Source organism: Rhopalosiphum padi, chromosome 3 (assembly GCF_020882245.1).
Source record: "Rhopalosiphum padi isolate XX-2018 chromosome 3, ASM2088224v1, whole genome shotgun sequence".
In the NCBI taxonomy this organism is placed as follows: Eukaryota; Metazoa; Arthropoda; class Insecta; order Hemiptera; family Aphididae; genus Rhopalosiphum; species Rhopalosiphum padi.
In genome coordinates, this window is record NC_083599.1 from 2,805,920 (window position 1) to 2,830,682 (window position 24,763).

Consider the following 24,763-nt stretch of genomic DNA (forward strand, 5'->3'; position numbering starts at 1 on the left):
ATAATGAGTAATTAATGACTAATATAATATTCGTAACAATTTTATTAAAAACTAATTCAAATGCATTAATTTATAAATAGAAAAGTTAATTTCTTATACTAATATAGGTACTTATAGTAATATCAATTATTATTATAAAATATCTTATAGGAAATAAAATCTGACCCACCCTCCGCTCAGAATCGTTTTTCGTAGGTATTTCTATACCTGTGATGTGATGAGGGAAGGTAAATAGTGATGGTAATCAATAAGTTACCTCAACAAATAAATATTTTCAAAATCATCACTGATATATTTAGATCACTAGTTAGATATTTTATTTTTTTCTCACACTTAAAATTTGGCATCTGCAGGTTCCCCGCTTTACCATTATACATTTGAAACTGATAACGGTGTATTTTTTACTGTCAAATATTATTTACCTACTTTGATAGAGTAACATTGATTGAGATTTTATTTTAAACATTTTTAAACTATTCAAATATTTATATATTAATTTTAAGAGTAGTAACTTGAAGTTGTACATTAAACAAGCTGTTTTTAATCTGCACAGTCGCCAGCTGGCTACGCCCGTTCTACTACGCACACATGTAATTGTCTACGCCTACTCAAATTTACCAAGTCAGTGACATTTTTTATCGATAATATGTTCAGTGTTCACTCAAAACAACTGCCTGTATTTTTAAATTTGTAATTTCACGTAAATTTTTACATAGATAGTTTATTTATTTATAATAATATACATACAAGGTGATTCTAACTACATTATTCACTATTTCTAAATCTATTTATGATTTTGAAAATATTTTTTTTTACATAAATTTGTATAATTATTTTTTCAGCGCAATTTAATTTAAAATTTTAGAAGAAGGAGAATCCAAACTTACGAATGTTCTGACAAAAAATTGTGGATATCCTACATTGAAAAAAATTGATTTCATAAAACGGTAAAGTAACAGAATGTGACGAAGATGAGGAACTATTATATTAAATTGAAGATTTGTCTTGTTTCAAATATGCTCTAATTGTAACACGGAAAGAATTTTTTCTAATCGTAGAATCGTAATTATCATAAAACCGTAGAAGTTTTCAATTCAAAACTCGAAATCAATTTTTATTACCTCATGCCTGTACTCGCTACATAATAATAATTTAATATTAATAGTATAATACTTTTAAAGACAATATCATAGACATACCTAATGTTATTCTGAATTTTATTTTAGTAAATTTTTATGCAATAATTTAGATTGTCTAATATTTTTACTCAAAATGAAATACTTTATTATTATTATAAATAAATAAAAAAAAATGTTCCATATTTTTTGCATATATATGATATTGCATATAAATACCTCAAAAACTACTCGTCTAAATTTCAATTTTTATGTACATCAAAATACCTACTCCAAAAAATATTCTCCTTCAGAATATGAAATTAAAAATGCATGCTGTCATTCGAAAAAGTAAAAAACTTAATTGATTTTATATTTTAGATCTACTTTTGAGAATATTAATTTTTTTAATGAAGAACTAAATTAAGTCAGATATTTAGAAGAAAATTTACATATTTTAAAGCATGTAGAATCGATAATTTTGTAGTGATTAGCATAAAAAACTTGATTATCGATGACATTTAAGTATACTCAACACCTATAGTACAGCAAATCAGTTACTTAATTTTCTTCTTTTTGATTATAATATTGATAAATATTGTATTTACAGTTTGAATATTAAAAAAAAAACTTGTAATTGATATTTTTACATCGTGTATTTACATAGATAATTGTAACAAAAAATTAACACAAACATTTTTTATAATACGTTATATAAACATCAAAAAATTTACACATTATAATACTCATCCTATACCATAATTTACTATATTATTGTATTAACATTATAATTTATCAACTATTTTAATAATAAGTGTATAATTAAAAATAATTTAAATTAATGGTTTACAATTCTTTTTTCTCTTTGTGATGACATAACTAATAAATGTAAGTTGAATTTTTATAAATGAAAATACAGATTAGAAAAAATAATATAATATCTGTAACAATATTTATGCTGTGGCTATTATCATCCAGGTTTTTTAACGATTCGATTTTATTTTTTTTTTAAATTATATTTATGTATTATGAATTCTAGCAAGTATAATTTAATCTTCATAAATAAAATACACAATATGTATGGCAAAAATAATAATAATTAAGATTTTGTACACAAAATATTTAAAAACTTACAAAACAAAAAATTTTAAGATTTTAACCTAGTAAGGTACATATTGAAATATTTTAAATAAGTAATGAATAATTACTAATCAAAAAGATTAAAATTTAGAGAATCTTTTTCAGACTTAATCAAAGCAGAAAAACACGTTGATAATCTCTTATATATATATATATAGATTACTTAATGTTCTATACTGATAAAATATAGTATGTATCTATAATCTATTTAAAAACAAAAAGTAAAAAAAAGTTTGACGACAGTCGCACACTCGCACGATTTCAAATAAAACATGTTAAGTACACACCCATTTCCTGATGCTATCGCTCGACTCTTGCGATAATATTAATTACAAATCGATTATTTCTTTGTTTGCGTATATATGGGTATATTATTATACATAAGGGTAAATGTTTTATCTTTAAATTTCAGTATTACGTTATTGCAGCAACTTTATATAACATAGGGAGTCACAGAAATGCGTGTGTACTAACATAATAATACGATTTCTGCCTGGACCAAAATTGGTTTTTCTATAAATCAGATTCAATTTTCAATTTTATCAATATATATTTTTATACATACTATAAATATAATGCATAATTAGGTATCTCTAGTGTTATCATCATTCCGAAAAGAAATTTGTTTAAAGCATTTGTAATTCACAAAGTAGCGTGCCAGTTTAGTGGAAAATAATATAAATTGAATTAGATTTAGTAAACGAATATTAACATTTTGAGTAATTTTAACTCTATACTGATCATAATATTAACGTGGTATAGTTCTCTCAAAGTTTATAAAGTCCACTGACGGCACTGATAAACCTAGTTTAACTATCTATAGTTTAAGCTACGATTGAACATGACACATTTTAAACTTAGTATAATTTTTAAACCAAGTTTATTTAATCTCGAGTTTAAAGTACTCAAAATTAAGGGCCCTTAAACCTTAATACCTATAATACATGCCTAACCCGGTATTTATATTATATAATATGTCATATTGATTTAATTAATTTTTGTTTTTACTCTGTTTAATATTAGGTATCAGGTATTATTTTAATAATTATATAGTTGGGAGTTCGTATTATCATATTAAGACAGCTGCTGTTAGTGGTGATTTTTTTTAAATGTGTCAAAAGGACTATTTCATATAACACATAAGTTATTACATAGTCCAATTAAAATATTTAAAAAACCCTTATCTATTCGAACTTTTCAACTACTTAGCATACTTAGCTAGGTATAATAAATTCAAAAGTTTCCGAAATTCAGAAAATATTTATATTGGAATGTTCAGTACTGCAGTAGGTATAATAGATGACTAAACTTGTGAAAAAATGTAGTATTAAGTACCTATATCCTGACCCCTGAGTCACCAACTAATTTTCAATGGAGGTCCGTTTTGAAACTTTCCATATATTAGCCGCGGTCCCTAACAGTTTTAATAATTAACACACGTTAATAAAAAAAAAAAAATTTTAAATTAGTATTTATATTGATTTATTCATACATTTGTTCAATAAAGATAAATAAATTTTTTTTTCGTAGTATAAATTTTATAAGTATGACACACTTATAATTTGTATTTATTTATATTATAAAAATCGTATAATCTACTCCGCGAATAAGAGTCCGTAAAAAAGTGTTCGCGATCCGCCAGTTATTGGTGACCCCTGACCTATATCATCATAATGAATTTATATTATTATAATAATTATAGTAATACAATATTATAACATTATATACGTATAAAAACTATCTGACTATATATAGTATTATTATTATTTTTTTATGGTTTAAAATTATTGCATATGAATATGTGATAAGCTGGTATATATTTTTGCATTAATAACGATGAAGTTATAAGTGAATACAATATTATATTAATATTATATTATTTACAATGTTTACATTATTTATGATTATTATACCTTATAAATTAGCTAACGAAGAAAAGTTTATTTTAATAGAAATATTATTTATTATAATAATACTTATCTATAAGCTATAACATATAATATAATAATAATAATATAATAATATATAATAATATAATTATTCTTTTAGTTATTCTTTTGACTTCTATAAAAAATAATAAAAATTATTCACAAAAAATGGTGAATGCATAATATATTATTGTGTATTATATTATTGTCTATTTACTTTCGAAAATGCACTGATATTTTTTTAAATCGATAATACTAAATATTATACTAATATACTATACTGTATTTCTACTAATTTTAATTATTGTTTTATAAAAATGTTATAGAAATTAATAAAATATATTTTTTTTTTTTTTATAGTTGGCAATTAAAATCATGGATTTATTGATATTATAAAATTAAAAATTTGGCAAATTACAAACAAATACAATTAAATAATTTTTTTTTAAGTATGAAAATGAATAAATTTAAAAAATAAGTGCCAATTGTGCAATATAGGTATAATGATTTCGAGGAAGAAAAAACTAAAGTATCATAACACGCTACAACGCAATAGCTTATTTCCTAATTCCTATACGTTGAAGTTGACAGAATTAAAAAAAAATCAATTATTAAAAACCATAATAGATTAATAGGTAACATTATCCTCGATCATCGGTAAAAGAAAAATCAATGTTTGCCTCTGCAGTACCGTATTATATAGAAACACTGCGTTGTAGTCGCGAATGTTTTCCGACCGATCGAGTTAGGGCTTTATTCTTTAGGTATACACTACACATTATAGTGATATTGCGTTGTGTCCCACAATTTTTATTAAAGGTCACGAACGTAGTAGGCCGATAGTCTGAGCGATTGTCTGAGGTTGTGTCGACGGTGAATAGATTGATGGGTGGTGGTGGTGGTGGTCCATTTGCGATATTATCACCGGCGTTCATTATCAGCGTGTCGAACGGCGATCGTCGTTTCAGCGTTGGTCACACTGCAACTGTGCCCTTGCTATCGGATACAGCTGTAGGTCGTACGTCTTGGCTGGTGAAATATTCCACCTTATCCGTTTTCTTGAGGCCGTCCAGGAGCCAATTTTTCTTCATTTCTAACCATCTTCGCCGACAACGACCCGGCGGGCGTTACATTAAGAAGCCCTTCCAGGACGTTTCCCGTTGATCTACTACCGTCCTGATTGCCGAGTCTTGTCGCAGCCGCATCGATGACGAGCACTTTCTCATTTTTTAAGGCCGCCTCTAGGTGGTCGAAAAACCACAAATTTGTAAGTAGCTTGTGTCTTCCCGTTCATACAATTATTTATCACCCAACCACTAACGCTACACGTCGTCCACCTTTGGTTGTGGATTAGGTATTCCAAGTTTCTGTGGCTGTCACGACATGCCTAACGTCCGACAACACCCGTTTACTGTAAATCTGGAGTCTATCACATCGTATGTTTTGATGGTCAATTACAGCGTTTTAAGGTCAATAGTTCTATATGTGATTGGTAATTGAAATGTTCAGTTTAAATTTTACAATTCTACTTTGTAATGTTTATACTAATATACTTGACATAATATAAAATATGTACAATCAAAAAATGTACTATTAAATATCTCTTATAGCACACACAACATGTTCTTATTTCATATTCTTATTTCAATACTATTTATTCATAATACATCTGGTTTATAAAAAAGAAAAATTGTTATCAATGTGCCTATATATATATATGCATTTCTTGAGTACTTATTAATTAGTTAATATTTAAAATAGTCACAAGGCTGAAATATATTTCTGTTTCTATGGCTTATGATGTTACATTATTTCCAATCAACTTTCATATTATTTACCACCTAACTCCACTAGGAAACCTTTCAAAAGAAAATTTTTAGAAATATTTTCATGATGTTTTGGTTGGTCATCAAATTACTGTGTACATACATGGATTTTTGGTTTTTGAATGAAACAGTCGAGGAAACAGTATTTAAGTATTCAATTTTATATTTTTAATTATATTATATTATATTATATTTAACTTATTTTACACCATAATGTAGATAGAAAATGATCCCAAATATTTATACCTCTTGATACTTTAAATTTATTAAATACATCATAGAATATATTAAAACTTAATTTTAAAAATGGAATGAAAGTTTAGTTAGTTAGATATAAACTATTATTAATAAATGTAATTATTCAATATTAAAAACTAATTTCCACATTCCTTAAAATATTTATTTAGACGTTTGGTATATATAAAATAAGTTTTGTTTTATTGAGTTACCTAACTATAATAATGAACAGTGATAGTGTGAGTTGTCCTAATTCAAATAGATTTGAAACTATTTTTTTTCTTAACTTAATCATTTATGTGTACCTTTTATAACTACTACAACTACCTATTGATTTTACTATTATACTATTACATTAAATATATATCTTCTTTTATTGGAGAATGAAAACAAACTTGATAAACAACTAATATATTACATTATACATACGATATACACAATTGTGTGTGTGTTATATAGGTCACTTGATCACTTTTTTTGTAAATACGTATTAGTTTATTTTTACTAATCTACTACATATATTCATTTAAAAAAAGTAGAGCATTGTATACAAATATTTGTTTTAAAATTGTGTATTTCATTATGAATAGTATTAAAAAGTTAATTGCTGTTCTTTAAATATTTTTTTATAAAACTGTTTTAATCATACTAGAATCTTTGTTAAGATACTTTAAAAAAAATCATTTACTCTATAAAATTTAAATTACCATATTATATTTCATAAAGTAAATTACCATAGATAAATTTGTTTATTTTTAGTTTTTGACCAGTTTTGGTGTGTTAGCTGGTGGCGGTAGTTCCCTAATTTATGCACTTGAACAGTCAATTCATGCTTCTAATGACGCAGCTCATGTGGCTAAACAAAAATGGAATCATAACGGATGGTTTGATACTTTAGACCATGCAAGGTAAATGTCACGTTATTCATAATATTTCTAGTCAATAAATTAATGAATCTATTTTTTAGTGTCCGTCGAGGCTGGGAAGTGTACAAAAATGTTTGTGCAGCATGTCATAGCATTGAATACTTGGCATATCGTGAGTTAGTTGGAGTATGTTTGACCGAAGATGAAGCCAAAGCTGAAGCTGCGGAACAACTGGTAATATATAAACTTTGATAAATATTGAGTTTTTCGATAATAAGGTCTATTAAAATTCAGATTGATGATGGACCTGATGAAACCGGTGCCATGTACAAAAGACCTGGAAAATTATCGGATTTGTTACCAAAACCTTATCCAAATGAAGAAGCTGCTCGTTATGCTAATGGTGGTGCATACCCACCAGATTTGACTTACATTACTCAAGCTAGAATAGATGGAGAGGTATTTTTTTAGATTCTAAGTAAAGCAATGAATATATTAGTTTTAATGTGCTTTTTTGGAGTTATTAAAATACTTCAACCTTTTGTTTCTATAAGAAAATGTTATCTCACCAATCCTTTTGATAAATTTAGAAGAAACTTAAAATAATCAAATAGTACAAAACAAATTTATTTTATTTTTCTTACTGTAATTTAAAAATAATAACTTCAAAACCCTGGCATTGTCATACATAGGATTTGGATTTGGATGACAATAAAATGAATAAAAATGCATTTAATATGTGAAACAAAAGCAAAATAAGCATTTAATTTATATAATAAAGCAATTGCAATTACTAAAAAATTAAATAGATTTCAGTTGATTTCTAGTTGTTGTACTAAAAAAAAAAAAAAAAAATAGATTACAATGTATTTAGACAAACTGTTTTCAGTAAAACATCGATGGTTTAGGAAATTATCATTCATTTATTTCTTAATTTTAAACATAACATTGACATTGCACCATCTTCGCTAGCTCTTATCTATTTGTTCTGTTAATATGTATGTTATGTATTAAACAGATCAATTGAAGATTAAACATAAAAAAAAGCATTTATTAGTAAAAATGACAAAAAAAAAATATATCTATCGTCTTAAATATTGAATACAACACAATTTTAAATAAAAATTATTTTTCTATTATTATTAATTATTATTAAAAAAAAAACTTTTGCTTTCAAATCTGAATTCTAGTCATAACTCATAACATATTTATATTATTATTTTGAAAACAGTGCTATTTTCAAAATATTTTCATAACATCTATTATAGTAACCTTTTGTATGGCTAATTGACTTCCATAGTTTTCTAAGTTTTTTTTTTTTCATGTAGAATATTTTATTAAATTTGTTATAAGTAATGATGGATACATAAACATCTTTTCAAATTTACATTTTTTTATTAATTTAATTGAATAAATACCTACAAATAATTGTTAAGATTAAAATGTACTTCATTCTTAATTTTAGTTTTTATAAGTTGACATTTTTCTAAAAATTTCAATACATCATTGATTTTTTTAGAACAGTTATTTATTTTGATGTAATTGTGAAATTATAGTACTTATTTAACAATAACTTAATGAAAAAAAATCAGGGTCTTTAAATTTCAAAACTACTGTTTATTTGAAAATTTTAATTGAAATATTTTAATTTTTAGAATTACATCTTTGCTTTGTTGACTGGTTACATGGATCCACCTGCGGGAGTTACATTAGCAGAAAATCAACACTATAATCCTTACTTCCCTGGAGGTGCTATTGGAATGGCTCAAGCTTTATATGATGAGGTAAAAACTTTTTGGATTATTTATTTCTTATGTTTATTTACAATAGTTATAAATTATCACTTACAAATATGTTAATATATAGGTAATTACCTATATATTTATAAAAATGATAAATATAAATTCAAATATATTTTTTTTAGATTATCGAATATGGTGATGGAACTCCAGCTACACAGAGTCAGTGTGCGAAAGATGTTATCACATTCTTAAAATGGTGTGCAGAACCAGAACATGATACTAGAAAATTATTTGCCATGAAAGTATGTTAAAGTACTTATATTAATTTATGATTGATAAAAATAATGATAATTATTATTTTTTTTAGGCATTTACTATCTTAGGAGTGCTCAACTTGGTAGTTTGGTACCTGCATAGACATTATTGGTCAGTGTTGAAGAATCGAAAGATTTTACGAAGCCCATTGTTCAAAAAGTAAACGGTCCTAAGATAGTAGTAAAACTTATGATATTCATTTTTGTTTAAACATCCTATGTTGATTTTATTGTTCAAGTTCTGTCTAAAAATATTCAATTTTTATAAGTTAACTTCTACAATAAAATTTGTGAAATTGTTTATCAAAAAACTAATTTTCTAGAGCATACAAATCCTATTCACTGGCCATACTATACAGAAGCATTAATTTTTATTACTACTATTAATTAGTATTCCTATCACTCCATTATTTATTCTGATAATGAGTATGTACATGATTTATTATTATATAACCTTCTGGTATACAACTGTTACAATTAAAGTTTGAAAAATAATCCAATATTAGTTATAATTTTAAAAGGTTTTAATATCAAGTTTTTTTTAAAACTATTAAAATTATTTAATATTATTATAAAATGCATTTGCTGTTTGCCAACTAGATTGTCATTGAATACAATATTTAACAACTAACAACATATATCATAGGTATTATATAAGTCTTGTACAGTATCATTTAGACTATTTCCATCCGTGCTATTAAAATTACGACAGCAGTTAATAATATTATTATCAACCCTGTTTATATATAATTGTTATTAAATTGTTTTGTTTATTGAAATCATTTTTATCTAAATAATATTTACCTTTGTACTACTTTCAATCCTTTATACGAATTATTAAGTAAGTTTTGAAAAAAAGTTTTGTTTTATGGAATAAAACTGATATTTTTTAGGATATCATGTCATATGATCTATTGAATATCCAATTTTAGAGAATAGTTGTTTTATGGTTTAAAATTGGATATTCTTAAATAACTATATGGTACAATACATTTATGCTTTATGTAAAAACAAATTAAATGAAGATAGTTGTTTTATTAATTTGTATTGAACTTAATTTCTATAAATGTGTTTTGTAAATGAATAGTATTGAGCTTAGATTCAAAAAAATTAGAAAAAATAATACTATTTTTTTCTGGAAAATTTAAGAATTTCATGTTCAACAAATAATTGTGAGTCGATAAAATAAACTTTAAAAGAATTTTTCATACAATGTTAAACTTGAATTATGATAGTATTTAAAGATTGCTAATATTACATGTTGTTTAAACATTTTAAGTTTACTATGAACAATTCATATTTTTTTTTGCATTTGATTTTTTATGAATTATATTATCACATTTATGATTAAATGAACAAATCAAAATTATTTTTTAGTAAAATGTTTGTTGCAATCATATTTAATTTTTAAATAACAGAAATTCATCGTTAGTTATATATCTTATGCCAAATTTTGATTAATTTTTTATTTGTTTTTTTAAATATTGTTGTATTATAATTTTATATACCAAACTTCTTTGCGTTGTGGGGTAATAAACCAGTCTTAGATTAACATTTCACACTTTTTTAGAATTTTCAATAGAGTATGTTCAATATCAATCCACTTGTTATATTAATATCCTAATATTTATAATTATAATTAATAAATAATTTTAATTTTCAACAAATCTACATGTTGTAGATAAAAATAAAATATATACATGACATTAAAATATTTTTTAAAACTAAGTGGTGGAATTAGTTTTAAAAACAGTAATAATTGAATCAACTATAAAGTGACAAAAGAAATTGAATATTTTTCCATGTTAAAATTAATTTATAATATCCATCTACAATTCAATACTATAAATTAGTATTATTAAATTGTAATATTTTATATATTGGCAGTAAGATTTATTTTATGCTAAATGTAGAAAACAAATTTTAATTTTATAATTGACAGTAGACAAATTCACTAAACTATATTATACTTGAGTAATTCATCATAGATGCATATTAACGTTTCAGTAAATTTAAAATACTCATATTTTGTCAGTTCTATAGAATATAATTGAATTTCTATTCATAGAAAAACCATATGTCTAATTATTTACAAAAACACTATAACATTATCAAATTTATAACTAATAAATACAAGATTTTTGTGCTAATAAAACACATACACTAATATTTAAGTATTCTTAAAAAAATAATTTAAAATGTTAATTTACAGAAAAAGTACTTTAATGGACATATGATTTTTCCCAAAAGTGTTATCAACAATTATACTGTTGTATTATATTATGACATACAACAATAAAATAATTTAATATATGAATATTATTTTGAATGTGTATCTGGCCAATTTGAAACTTGAAGCAAGTGAATTTGTTGATAAAATTGTATCATACTGTATATTGAAAAAAAATAATAAAAAACCTATAGGTATAATTCTTAAGAGGACATAATACCCACAATGTGTTGTCTACGTCTTACACACGTCTTACATAGCAAATTTTAATTCATCAGTTTCAATATTGTGCTGTTAGTTTTGATATTAGAGTGGAATTGACCTATTATAAAATTTAAAGGTTAGATTATTATCCATGGCCCCACGTAGCTTTTTATTGATATTGTTATTTTTAAGTAAATTATGAACATTTTAAAATGTACATTCAAAAACTAATATATACTTCAAGTTAACTAATCCTTGAAAGCAAAATGAAAAATTTGAAATAACTAGCAAAATATACTTCTGAACCACCTCGTTTTCCAATATTATATTCAATTTATACACGGAGTAGCTGCAAACTAAAATACTTCTAGCTAAATTCTATTTTACATACAAATAAAGTCAAATAATCCACTAATAAAATGTTTAATTTATTATATGAAGTTTAAAATAAAATGTTTGTGACTCATTATCAACATATAAATCTACTATGTATTATATTTTTATTAAAATGTATAGTAATTTAATGCGAAATCACTCATATTCACTACCTTAAAATCGTTCAAGTACCTAGAGTATTGTAATATTTCTTAAAAAGATCGTAGAAACACATGAATATCTTGTACTATATTATTATATAATACAATTTGTTATTCAATCTTTTTCAAACTTATTAAGATTTTTATCTTTTTGAAATATTTTACAACTTGGAAATGTGCCCTTTTTGTATTTAGCGATTCATATATATCATATCAACTTTTTAAAAATCCAATAAAACTATTTATGAAATAATATTGTTAAATTAGTCTTTCTCCTTTATTTTTATAAAATAAATAGATAAACACAATATATAGGTAATAATAAAGTTCTTCACATTATATTTGTATTAGGTAGATAATTTAGAGGTCTGAGATCCACACAGCACAGTAATAAACCAAATTTACATTCAGCAAAAAAATGTTGTTTAGATGTCAGTACAATATTAATTTTCTTTCAGACCATGTACAACACGGGTAAAACACTTATAAAATTATGTTTTTTTTTTTTATGATTTTTGAGAGCTTGAGACAATTTGTACAAATTAATATTATGTCATGATTTAAAAAGGAGCATTATTCTCTATAATTTTTGTTATGTGTTATTTTATTTTACTTAAAAATTTCTCTCTAAAAAATGATTTTGCCTAAATGCGTTTTGTTAGTGCCGAGCTGGGCAAGAAAGAGTAAACAAACAGTGCGCTAACGTCCTATTATAGTGAATTGACCTATTATCAATTATTCAAATGATATGGTAAGACAGGAATTAGTGTTTGTATGTTAGCTTTTTTCAATATCTTAGTATTTAAGCAAATTGTAATCATTTTTAATTATAATGTTTGATGGTATACCCTCTCAATGACTATTATAGCTATATATTATATCCACTTGAAATATACTATCTATACCTACTTATTAGTATTAGATAATGAGTAAATGTCTAAATACTACCTAATTTGTATTGCTGTCTCACTTAGTGGAAAAATACTTTCAAGGTTTACAGTGGTTATAGTACTATATTGGTTATAGATAGTGCTTGAATTGAAAGAGGATCAAGAGGAGAGTCCATCTTATTTAAAAAAAAAATTTATGCATACCCCTTTTAGTTATATTTATTTCAATAAGACATTTAAATAATAATCAAGAATGCACATTTTTTTTTATAATTTTGCATCCCTTTTTAATTGTTTACCAATTCAAGCACTGATTATAGGTATCTACGTAATATACATCTATATATATATATGATACAATAATAATTAGATATTGCTTAAGGCATCATAATAGTATAGTACTATAGTATTTACTATTTTATTTATAAGTTTAATATGTAGATTACACGCTCTGTATTAAAATATAGATATAAAAGAATTTAGATTCAACAATATCTAAAATATCAAATATCAAAACAATATCTAAATAATTAGCTGAAGTTAAGTTAAATTATATGGATAAAAAATTATTTAGATAGAAGTTAATAGTTAACGAATAATACATTTCACTTGCTAGACTTAAAGTCAATATGGAAAAAATTAGTAACTTAATTCAGTTTAAAAATTTAATTTACTTTTTTAATAAGTAAATGATATCACATGAAAATTATTTTGTATCTTGATTTATGATCTAGTATTAGATTATTTTTTATTTAAAATTGTTGATAAATATGTATACAGTAGTTATAAATTATAATTGACACTTGACAGCCCCCTGCAGTTACATTACCTACTTTATGCAATTCTTTTTCTATTTAGTTAAACATTTGTATTGATACAACATTTATAACATTCTGCAGAAGTTTCAGCATTTATTTATTTATTTTAGTAAATTGTTAGTGAAAAAATATCTGACTTGTGAGTTTTAGGATAAGTTTTAAAATTTAACTATAAGTCATAAATCATAATCAACATTAAATCAATACTTTATCAGTTTGATCTTTAATAAAAAAACCTGAATATTATATTATACAATGTGTTGTGCCACCAGCAGTGTCAAGTAGGCACTCACATAAAAATAAACTTCGAGTTATACAGAGTTATCCTTTTAAGGGTAGGGAAGACTAACATTTTTTTTGTTATGGGAAATTAAATGTTTTAATTTATCTGGACATACTACACTTTTTGGTTCTTTGCAAAATTCTGTTGTAATTATTTATGTTATTTGATAAAAGGATAAATTAACTTTAAAAAAATACCAAATTTTTTCATAGGTACTCATAGTAAGTTTGAAAGATACATTGCAAAATGTGCGGAAAACTACTGGAAACTTTTTACTTTTGACCCCCCAAAGTACCAACTAGATTAATTTTCCTTTTTAAAATGGGGCTGAAGTTAAAAATCAAAGCACTATTACTACCTACTCCAAAACGTGATGACAGACACAAAAATAAAAAAATAAAAAAACACATCATTGTAAAATCGATATATTCATCACTCCGTTCATAATCTAAAATAAAAGTTCAAAACTCCTTTAAAGGCTTTTCTATACCAAGGTATCTAAATAAAATATAAATTCATTCTATGACATTGGCTGATCACTTCGCCTCAATATAATATACATAGTATCTATATGATCATTTAAACACTATGTAGCTAAAATAATATACGATACCCATCTTTTTTGATATAACTACCTATTTAAATAATTTTTCAATTATATATTACGGTAAGTTAATTTATTTTTTGTCAAAAACATAAAACATTGCAATTATTTTCAATCATTTTTATTTAGCAATAAATATTTTATTGTCATTTAATATTTATAGAAAAAAAAAACTGAAAACAATTGAAAATTATAATATGTATACCTATAGGAATGAGAAATTCTTACATAAACATTAAAACATTAAACACTCTGTGAAAATTTCAAGTACCTGAAGTACCTAACCTAAGGTTATTCAAGTTATACAAGAAAAAAACTAAAATTGATTTTGCCGAAAACTGATTTTTTGTAAAAATCCAAGTTTTTTCTTAATTTTTGATTGTTTTTTTCAAACTATTTAAAAAAATACTTGTAATCTCATAGCTTCTCATAGAGGTATGTAGGTAATTAAAATTGCGAGCTTTAAACTAGGATGACGAATTTATTTAATTAGTAATTTCTATTGTGATTCGAGAACATGATGGTAGGTATAGGTAAGTAGGTTACTATAATAGACCATTCATGCGTTTGAGATTTCTCATTCACGTCGATACACGTTGAGCTTTATCGTAATTATTGGAAAAAAATCGTGCGTTGTTTGAATGTGTAAAAGATAATGTTACGTAGGTAGCATAGGTGCCTAGTTTGAGTACCTATTATACTGGCTATACTTGAGTACCAGTACGGCAGTGCCTACTTACACTGTAGGCACAGCAGTTTTTGAACGGTAACCACTAATTTGTGATTACTAGATAATTAGTAGGTAACTAATTACAACTTTAGTCTATAAGACTATAACTTGTATCAATGTCATACACTTTATTTTACCAATTTTCACCAATAGTTTCGACGACATTTTTATCATAAATACATTTCCAATTATGTGATTAACATTAAATTCGAGATTTTAATCGTTAATTGATATGTTTGTGAACTTAATTTACTTAACTGTGGGCTGGTTGCACAAAACTATATTGGTTTAATAAATAGGTATTGGTCCAATAGATTGAGTTATTGAATCGATAAAAATTAAAATACGTTTCACAAAGCCATAATACCTTATTGAATCAATAAGTTATCGACCGTTAGTCACTGTTATATTCATTAATTTATAGGCCCGATTTTGGTCCAATAAGTTTTATCAGTTCAATAAAATAAAATTAATGAAAGTTTATCAATATAATAAGAGATATTTGTTTTTTATTATTTTTGAATAAAATGTCAATTTGCATATAATTCTATATTCACAAATATGATAAATACAATATAATATAATAATATAAACAATGATTTGTGCAACGATTTATCCATCGAAAAAATATTTTATCAAACCGATAAAACTTATGGAGCCAAATTGGCCAATAAATTATCGGATCAATAAAATAAATAATATTGGATGTTTTTTGTGCAACCGACCATATATATTTTAAATATGTATACTTAGACATCTACAGTACTAACTACCTACAATCTACTTAGGTACTTAAATTTGCGTAACGACCAATGATTATTGTACATTGCACAATATTACGTTATCGGTCCCATCGGTTAGGTCATTATTATAATATTATCATATTATAATATGAATCAATATTCGCGACAAAACAAATTAATTTTGGCGTGCATATATAAATTATATATAATAATAATAAAAAAAAATGTTGTCTGCCTCCACGATAGCCGTATATAGGGCATAGGCTATTACAACAACAGAAGGTACATGGGTTAACCACACTGTCGGTGGGTGTGCAACGATCGCATCGTGTTGTGATAGCTCAAATCGGCCCCGCGTTATCACACGAAAACGCTTTATCAGTCTTTCATACGATTTTTGTAGTGGACTAGTCAATAGCCACTAGTAAAGTCCAATTTATTCTGTTCGCCGTCAACAGCGACGCCGTCATCGAGATGAAATTCTTTCAGGCCGCCTCCAGGTGGTCAAAAAACCACAAGTTTGTAAGTATACCGGGTTTGACGATCTACTAGAACGTTACACCGTGACGTCTCCAGTGCCTTCGGTATTCAACGAATCCTCGTTGTCACTTGCTGTCACTGTTAATATCGTACCGCTCGGTTTTTTAGACTTTTAAATCGTTTAGAATTTCAAAGTCTGATTAGCCAACTACTGCATATTGTGGCAGATACTATGCCGTAATCTGTTGAGACATTGCGTACACTAATCGCACGGCTCATCAATTGGTTAGGTAAACACTAAAACTGTAGTCTATTGTTTTTGGTATCTGGTTTTATTAGGTTTTATTTAATAGATAATTATTCAAATCATATTATGCAGGTTGCTTAATTGATGTTTTATGTATGTGTATGTTCTCGTGTTAGTGTTATGTCTTAAATCGGTCTTCAACAGATTTTCGTTTGAAATTTAAATAAGTTACATAATATATATATATATATATTTTAAATAGTTTTACTACATTTTAATCATTAAATAGATAATAATTATTCTCAAAAAAACTTTTGTCTGTATTTTTTTATTATGTTTGATAGTTTACGATAATAATAATAAAAAAAATATTTTCAAACATTACAATTTTATGTTTATATGTAAGACTATTTACCAAACGTAAATAAAAGTATCTGTACAATTAGTATGTATGTCATTAACTTAAAAAACATACATTTTTTTTATTTTTAGTTTTTGACCAGTCTTGGCGTGTAAGCTATTTATTAGGTCACAGAACATATTACGTAATCTAAAAAAAATTAAATGAAAGTTTGGTTAATTAGATATTAACTTTTATTATTAAATGTTACAATTATTTTATATTTAAAATAAATTTCTAAATAACTAAAAGGAACTATCTTATAAATACTAGTTACTTTTTATTAAGGTATCTAATAATATTTATGAACAGTGATAGCGTGAATTATTCTTATTTAAGTAAATTTAAAACAATTTTTTTTTAAATTTTATCATGTACTAAACATAACTGCTGTATTATACTAATAAATGATTTTACTAAAATATGTTTTGTTAATGATATCGTCTGTTAATAGGCCAATTGATGTAATCCTCACTTTTTCAGAAATCTATATTATGATTGAAATGGATAATAATATAGTGTATTCTTTCTATTTCTTTATTGTTGGATGAATAAAATCTTAATTTACCAACACGGTAAATTCTCTAAATAATACATATGTATATATATATATATACATAAATATTTATTATACAATATAAATAATAATATATGTGTATAATATGTACCTATTACAATATATAAACATAATTGCATATAGATCACTTGATTGCTAATATTCGTATGTACAATATTACCATGCTAATATATTTTTACTTACCTAATAACTATTTAATGCCGATAATTGTTTGGATATTTAAAAGTGCAATGTAATATAAATATATATATATTTTTATAAAATTGTTTTAGTCATAACAGAGTCTTTGTTAAGATACTTTAAAAAAATCATTTACTCTATAAAATTTAAATTACCATATTATATTTCATAAAGTAAATTACCATAGATAAATTTGTTTATTTTTAGTTTTTGACCAGTTTTGGTGTGTTAGCTGGTGGCGGTAGTTCCCTAATTTATGCACTTGAACAGTCAATTCATGCTTCTAATGACGCAGCTCATGTGGCTAAACAAAAATGGAATCATAACGGATGGTTTGATACTTTAGACCATGCAAGGTAAATGTCACGTTATTCATAATATTTCTAGTCAATAAATTAATGAATCTATTTTTTAGTGTCCGTCGAGGCTGGGAAGTGTACAAAAATGTTTGTGCAGCATGTCATAGCATTGAATACTTGGCATATCGTGAGTTAGTTGGAGTATGTTTGACCGAAGATGAAGCCAAAGCTGAAGCTGCGGAACAACTGGTAATATATAAACTTTGATAAATATTGAGTTTTTCGATAATAAGGTCTATTAAAATTCAGATTGATGACGGACCTGATGAAACCGGTGCCATGTACAAAAGACCTGGAAAATTATCGGATTTGTTACCAAAACCTTATCCAAATGAAGAAGCTGCTCGTTATGCTAATGGTGGTGCATACCCACCAGATTTGACTTACATTACTCAAGCTAGAATAGATGGAGAGGTTATTATCTTTAAGTATAATTATTATCTATGATTAATCAAAAATTAATAGTGGTTGTGGTTATGAACGAGTATTAGAACATTGAAACAAGTACTAAAAATATATTAAAGTCTGGGTTTTTAATAAATGTGAATTTAAGATGTCATACCAGCATGTATTGTCTCCGTCTTACGATTGTATAATAGCAAATTTTGCGTTCAGTGGAATCAATTAATTAGCTTTAATATTAGAGTCAAACCTATGACTAATAATAGATACCTATTATCAAACTTAAAGGCAATAACATTATCTAAGGCATCTTCATTGGCTTTTATTGATATTTTAATTTTAAAGTGGGTTACTAGCATTTTAAAGTTTTAATATTTTACATAACTATAACTCACTTAAAAATTAAAATATTAATAAAAGCCTATGAGATGCCCTAGATAATATTATTCCTTTTAAGTTTAAAAATAGGTAAATTGACTTTAATACTAAAATTAAGAGCATAAAATGGATTCTGCTAAATGCAAATTTGTTATGTTTTAATGTTTTATGGTTGTATAATAGAGACAACACATACGGGTAATAGAATCTATTTATTCCAGTGTATTTATTACTCATATATTGTGTATTAATCAAGATATATTTTAAAATATAAATCATCTTACATTATATTAAGTGCTAATAATTAATAATCAGTAATTAATAAATAATATTATATTATATTTAAAACTTTTTACCTACCTATCTTTTATTGTAAGTGTTTTATTTTATTCAAATTTATGAATATTCAAACACACGGTATTAAGATATACGGGTATTCAGATTCATGGGTATTTTTATTACATGGGCTTTAATCCCGTCTTGACTTAGAACACAGGTACCAGTGTAGTTCATTTCATACGCTTAATAGCAACTTATACTTATGAATCTTTAATTGACACTTACCATGGGTATTTATAGTACAGTGAATATTAGTTACTTTAATTTATGAAGATTGAAAATTTTTCTAACATACACACTACACAGTGCACAGAAAAGTGAATGTTTTGATGTCTTGATGAATGTTTAACACATTTTTATAAATTTCTTTACATAGAATGTTAAAATTAATAATACAAATTCCATGTGTATTCTTAGTTATTTTGATTAACCTTCTCTATTAATTAACTTTGTAAAGCTTCTATCAGTGACCAATTATAATGTTTGCTTTTGACATAATATCGTTGATTTCTTCATTTTAAGAATAAATAAATTGTTTGTTTGTGTTTATAAAGAACTAACATAAAGACATTGTAATTTGTATGTATTATTACTGGCCTAGTTTACACCATAATAACTTATAACCTATTAAGTTTTATGTTACACAATATGTACTAAATTATCATTGTAATTGTAATATTATTAATATTAGGGTAAGTAAAAATAAATCACGATTTGATCTCTTAGTGATTATATTTATATAAAATTATCTTACCTGATAAAGGTTGAGTAATATGTTGTATGCATGTTTTTATAAACTAGATCACTGTCAAATCTGAATTTTTTATGATTTTACATATTTTGTAAATTTCAATCAATTTCTTAACATTCACTGAAAAATAGGTTCATCTTTTAGATACTCAATACACTTATGTTCACAATGATTAAATACAATTTTAATTTGATTATGTTACTAAAATGTATGACATTATCTAGAAATTTTCAATCAATAAAATTACGTAACTTTGACTTTTTTTTAAAGTGTAAATGATATTTTATTCTCAAAATAACCACTTATACTTTCCATAATAACTTGAAAAAAAAATAAAAAATAACTTTATATTTATATAAAAATATTTACTTTCAAATTTTAATTTTTAATCTTAATTTTCAGAATTATATCTTTGCTTTGTTGACTGGTTACATGGATCCACCCGCGGGAGTTACATTGGCAGAGAATCAACATTATAATCCTTACTTCGCTGGTGGTGCTATTGGAATGGCTCAAGCATTATATGATGAGGTAATAATTTTAAATTCATTTGTTAAATAGTTGTGTAATATTTTGATTGTATAAACTAAAATAGATCCATGGTTACACTTAAAAATACTAAAAAATGTTTTCAAATGAAAATAATAGGGAAACATTTGTTTTTTTTTTTAGATTATTGAATATGAAGATGGAACTCCAGCTACCCAGAGTCAGTGTGCAAAAGATGTTATCACATTTTTAAAATGGTGTGCTGAACCAGAACATGATACAAGAAAATTATTTGCCATGAAAGTATGTTGATGAAAGTACCCATATTAATTTAATATTAATTAATGTTTTTATAATATTTTTTGTTTAGGCATTCACGGTATTAGGAGTTCTTAATTTAGTGGTCTGGTACCTACATAGACATTACTGGTCAGTATTGAAGAGCCGCAAAATACTGCAAAACCCTAAATCATTGTTCAAAAAGTAAATTGTTTTTAGTTCATGGTAAAAATTGAAACAATAAAAATGATAAAAATTGTAAAAATTATTTTCAACTCTTGAATGTATCTTAGCAGTTAAAATTATTTCTCATCTCTGAAATTCATGTTTATAGACCAAATGGAATTTTATTTAGATTGTAATTCATTTGAGTAATTAAAACAAACAGTTTTGTTATCTTTTGAGGCTGAATGGACTATAGTATTTTTTTTTATATTTTTTTTCACATTTAGTATGATGAATAAAATATAACACCGCTGCATATAAGTATTTATTTTTAATTCAAAAATTGTGGTAAAAATATATTGAATGATTATTGTCATACAGACATAGAAGATGTTTGTTTATTTAATTTTATGTGTAGCTACATAAAAATGAATACAGATTCATTGTTATTGAACTAGTATAACTATATGCTTTTTTAATATTATACAGCTATAATAAAAATTAGACAAGATGATACTCAGATACTACACATAAATTAAATTTATATATAACCCTAAACACTAAGTTAATTTATGTTTGTTCTTTTATCTTTGTTGTACACCTGTCTTTAGTATTTTAATTAATAGTTATAAAGGAAAAAATGAACCTATTATTTTTCCCCTCTATAATATTTGATTAAAATAATTGTGGTTACAAATACAAATCGGTTATTTATTTTAATTAAAAATTTAGGATTAAGAACTGATTTGTAATATTTTTTCTCACTTCTAACGTGATTACTGCACACATAATTTATATACATATGATAAATAATAATTATTTACATTTAATACTTCTTTATCTCCAATAAGCTTTTATAAATTAGGGAATAATTATTTTTTGCTTTTTCAGTATATAAGAAAAAAAGTTTAATATTTAATAATGTAAGATCATCTTCATTCTTGTCAATTAAATATCTACAGATACTTTTAAAATTTAAAAAACTTTTATTCGCGAATAATTTTGAAAAATACATCTTAGTTTTTCTTGAAGGTGGGCCATAGAAATTAGAATTTTTTTATTTATGCTCATAAGAATAATTACTATTATAGACATACAAATACAAAATGTAAACTTGTTATTACATTTTTTAATATGAATAGATCATTTGATGTGTGGTATTGGTTATTTTTGGACCAAAAATTACCTGTTATTAAGAAGTATAAAATATTTTAAAATAAATTATATTACCTATCAAATGTGATATAAATTGGAATTGGAGTATATCAATAAAATATAGTAGAAATTACAATAGTTTTGTTAAAATGGTTTTACAAAAAAAAAATTCCAATATAATACAATAATTTGGTATTTTTTTTAATCTGTGAAAAGTCACTATTAGCTTCATATTTTCCAATTAGCTCTTTGAGGGTAGTGAATAATGAATAAAAATTGTAGTTTAAATTCTATGTTACACAACTGTTTAAGTTATTTTCTATCCTTCATATTAAAAAAAGACTTAATTAAAGTAATTGATGTTGAAAATATTGTAAATTAGTTTTCAAAAACACCAAGAAATTAAAATTGTTAGGTATTAAATAAATTAATAATTGTTTGAAAATATGATATTTACTGTTGTTTTTTAAAAATTTCTTTAGTACTACTTAGTTTAAAATTTCATATACTTATGAAGTAGTTATTTTTTATAATCTTAAGCTGTAAATGGCTTGGATATTTAAACTTGATATTTTATTAATTTTTCAGTATGAGATAAAATGTTGAATATCATTCTCCAGTGTTTTTGTATTATTAGGTATTGAATATATGAAAATTAGTTTGCAGTAAAAATGTATGAAATTTTCATTTTTAATTGTTATGGCTTGAAAATGTTGTACAATGTTCCTCATAAGATGTGTAATGTCACCTCGGCAATCAATCTAGATATTTTAACAGTAACTTAAAACTATTAAAAATACATTAGTATTTAAAATTGGGATATATTATAAACAAAAAATATTACTTAAATTATTTTGTTAAAGGCAATTCAAAAAATATTATTTGTAGGGATTTGGGACTTTTAGGGAATTTAGTATTATTTAAATTTACAATACAAAAAGGTATTTTCAACATATTATGGTTAATTTTTTTTATTTAGTACCATACAAACTTATTCACACCGTTAACAGTATCTAGTTTCTACCTACATGATATTATATGATATAAATTTATAATATTAAAATAATTATATCTTATTGTACATCACTTATTGCTTAGAAATTAAAATATCCACGTGTATATTTATGTTTCAATGTATTATAACTTTTACACGTGCATTAATATTTATATATTTTGTTTTTAGTTTTTAGTATAAAAATATATTGTTCAATGAAAGTTAATTAATATAGTTATGACAAGTTCTGTGAAAATTGATTACCTTTTTGGTTCACAATAATATGATAGACTACTAATTCTGTTTAAAAACAATTAGTAGTCTAATAGACCAGTGTTTCCCAATATGTGTGTTGTGAAATTTGAAAAGTGTGCTGCAACAAAACTTTAGTACGTTTATGTTTCCCGGTTTTAAACCACTTATATATTTTGGAAAGTAGATAATATTTGTCCAAAGTGTACCGTGAATTAAAATAACTAATTCAATGTTAATGTTTAATAATAATTATACCATTATACAGATTCATTAAAATATTATGTTTAGTGATTGGTATAACTATTTTTCATTGTTCTACAAAATGTATAATGGCTAGAGCTATCTCTAGGATATTGATGACTTTTGCATTTTTTTCTTTTGATCCTATACAATGCTATATTAATTAAAATTCCTTTCATGTTCCCTTGATTCAAAATATACAAATTTTATTATTTTTTTTTTTTTGTATTTTTAGGCATTTTAGCTATAAATGCATTTTTTTTGCTATTTAATGACATTTTTTTTTTTATAATTTTAGTAGTTTTTGTAAAATGTGAGGTATTTTTCACAAATTTTAAATTTTAAAGTAAAATTTGTTTTTATTCAGAAATTATTTAAATTTATAATTTACTTATTAATTTATTTTTAATAATTTCATAAAAAAAAATATGAATATTTTTTAGGTATTTTTTTTAAAATTTTTAAGTAACTTTCTATATTGATTAGGAAATTGTACTATTGATAGTACTTGATTTTAGTTTTTTAGGTCAACAACATTATATCTCTAATAATAATCATCATTCTCTTTACCACATACCTAGTAGGTACCTATTGTTTCATCGCTTGACACTTGCTTCGTGTTTTACTATAAGTAATCGGAAAAGTAAAAAATAATATTCATATTATTATAACATTTTGTTTTAATAAATGTTGAATTGTACTTAATATATCTCAGTATCTTGTCTAATTATTAATATCAAAATGTTTTCATATGCCACCGTATGATGTTTGATTTTTGAATACACTTGAGACGGCGCTTTAGATAGACAATTTATGGACATTCGTGGAAATTAAAAAACAAACTATACAAACAAATAATAACTAACC

General features: G+C 24.5%; 2 protein-coding genes across 2 annotated transcripts; both read left to right on the forward strand.

The window, feature by feature from the left end:
- Window positions 1-5,199: 5,199 nt before the first annotated feature.
- Window positions 5,200-9,947, forward strand: LOC132924225 (cytochrome c1, heme protein, mitochondrial-like). The gene is made up of 7 exons (XM_060988397.1): window positions 5,200-5,450; window positions 7,006-7,154; window positions 7,214-7,346; window positions 7,407-7,571; window positions 8,768-8,896; window positions 9,037-9,156; window positions 9,222-9,947. The coding sequence occupies exons 1-7, from the start codon at window positions 5,391-5,393 to the stop codon at window positions 9,330-9,332; spliced, it is 867 nt and encodes a 288-aa protein (XP_060844380.1). The 5' UTR covers window positions 5,200-5,390; the 3' UTR covers window positions 9,333-9,947.
- A 6,622-nt stretch (window positions 9,948-16,569) lies between these two features.
- LOC132924226 (cytochrome c1, heme protein, mitochondrial-like) lies at window positions 16,570-21,498 on the forward strand. Its single transcript, XM_060988398.1, has 7 exons — window positions 16,570-16,728; window positions 18,298-18,446; window positions 18,506-18,638; window positions 18,699-18,863; window positions 20,722-20,850; window positions 20,992-21,111; window positions 21,179-21,498. The coding sequence occupies exons 1-7, from the start codon at window positions 16,681-16,683 to the stop codon at window positions 21,293-21,295; spliced, it is 861 nt and encodes a 286-aa protein (XP_060844381.1). The 5' UTR covers window positions 16,570-16,680; the 3' UTR covers window positions 21,296-21,498.
- The last annotated feature ends 3,265 nt before the right edge of the window (window positions 21,499-24,763 follow it).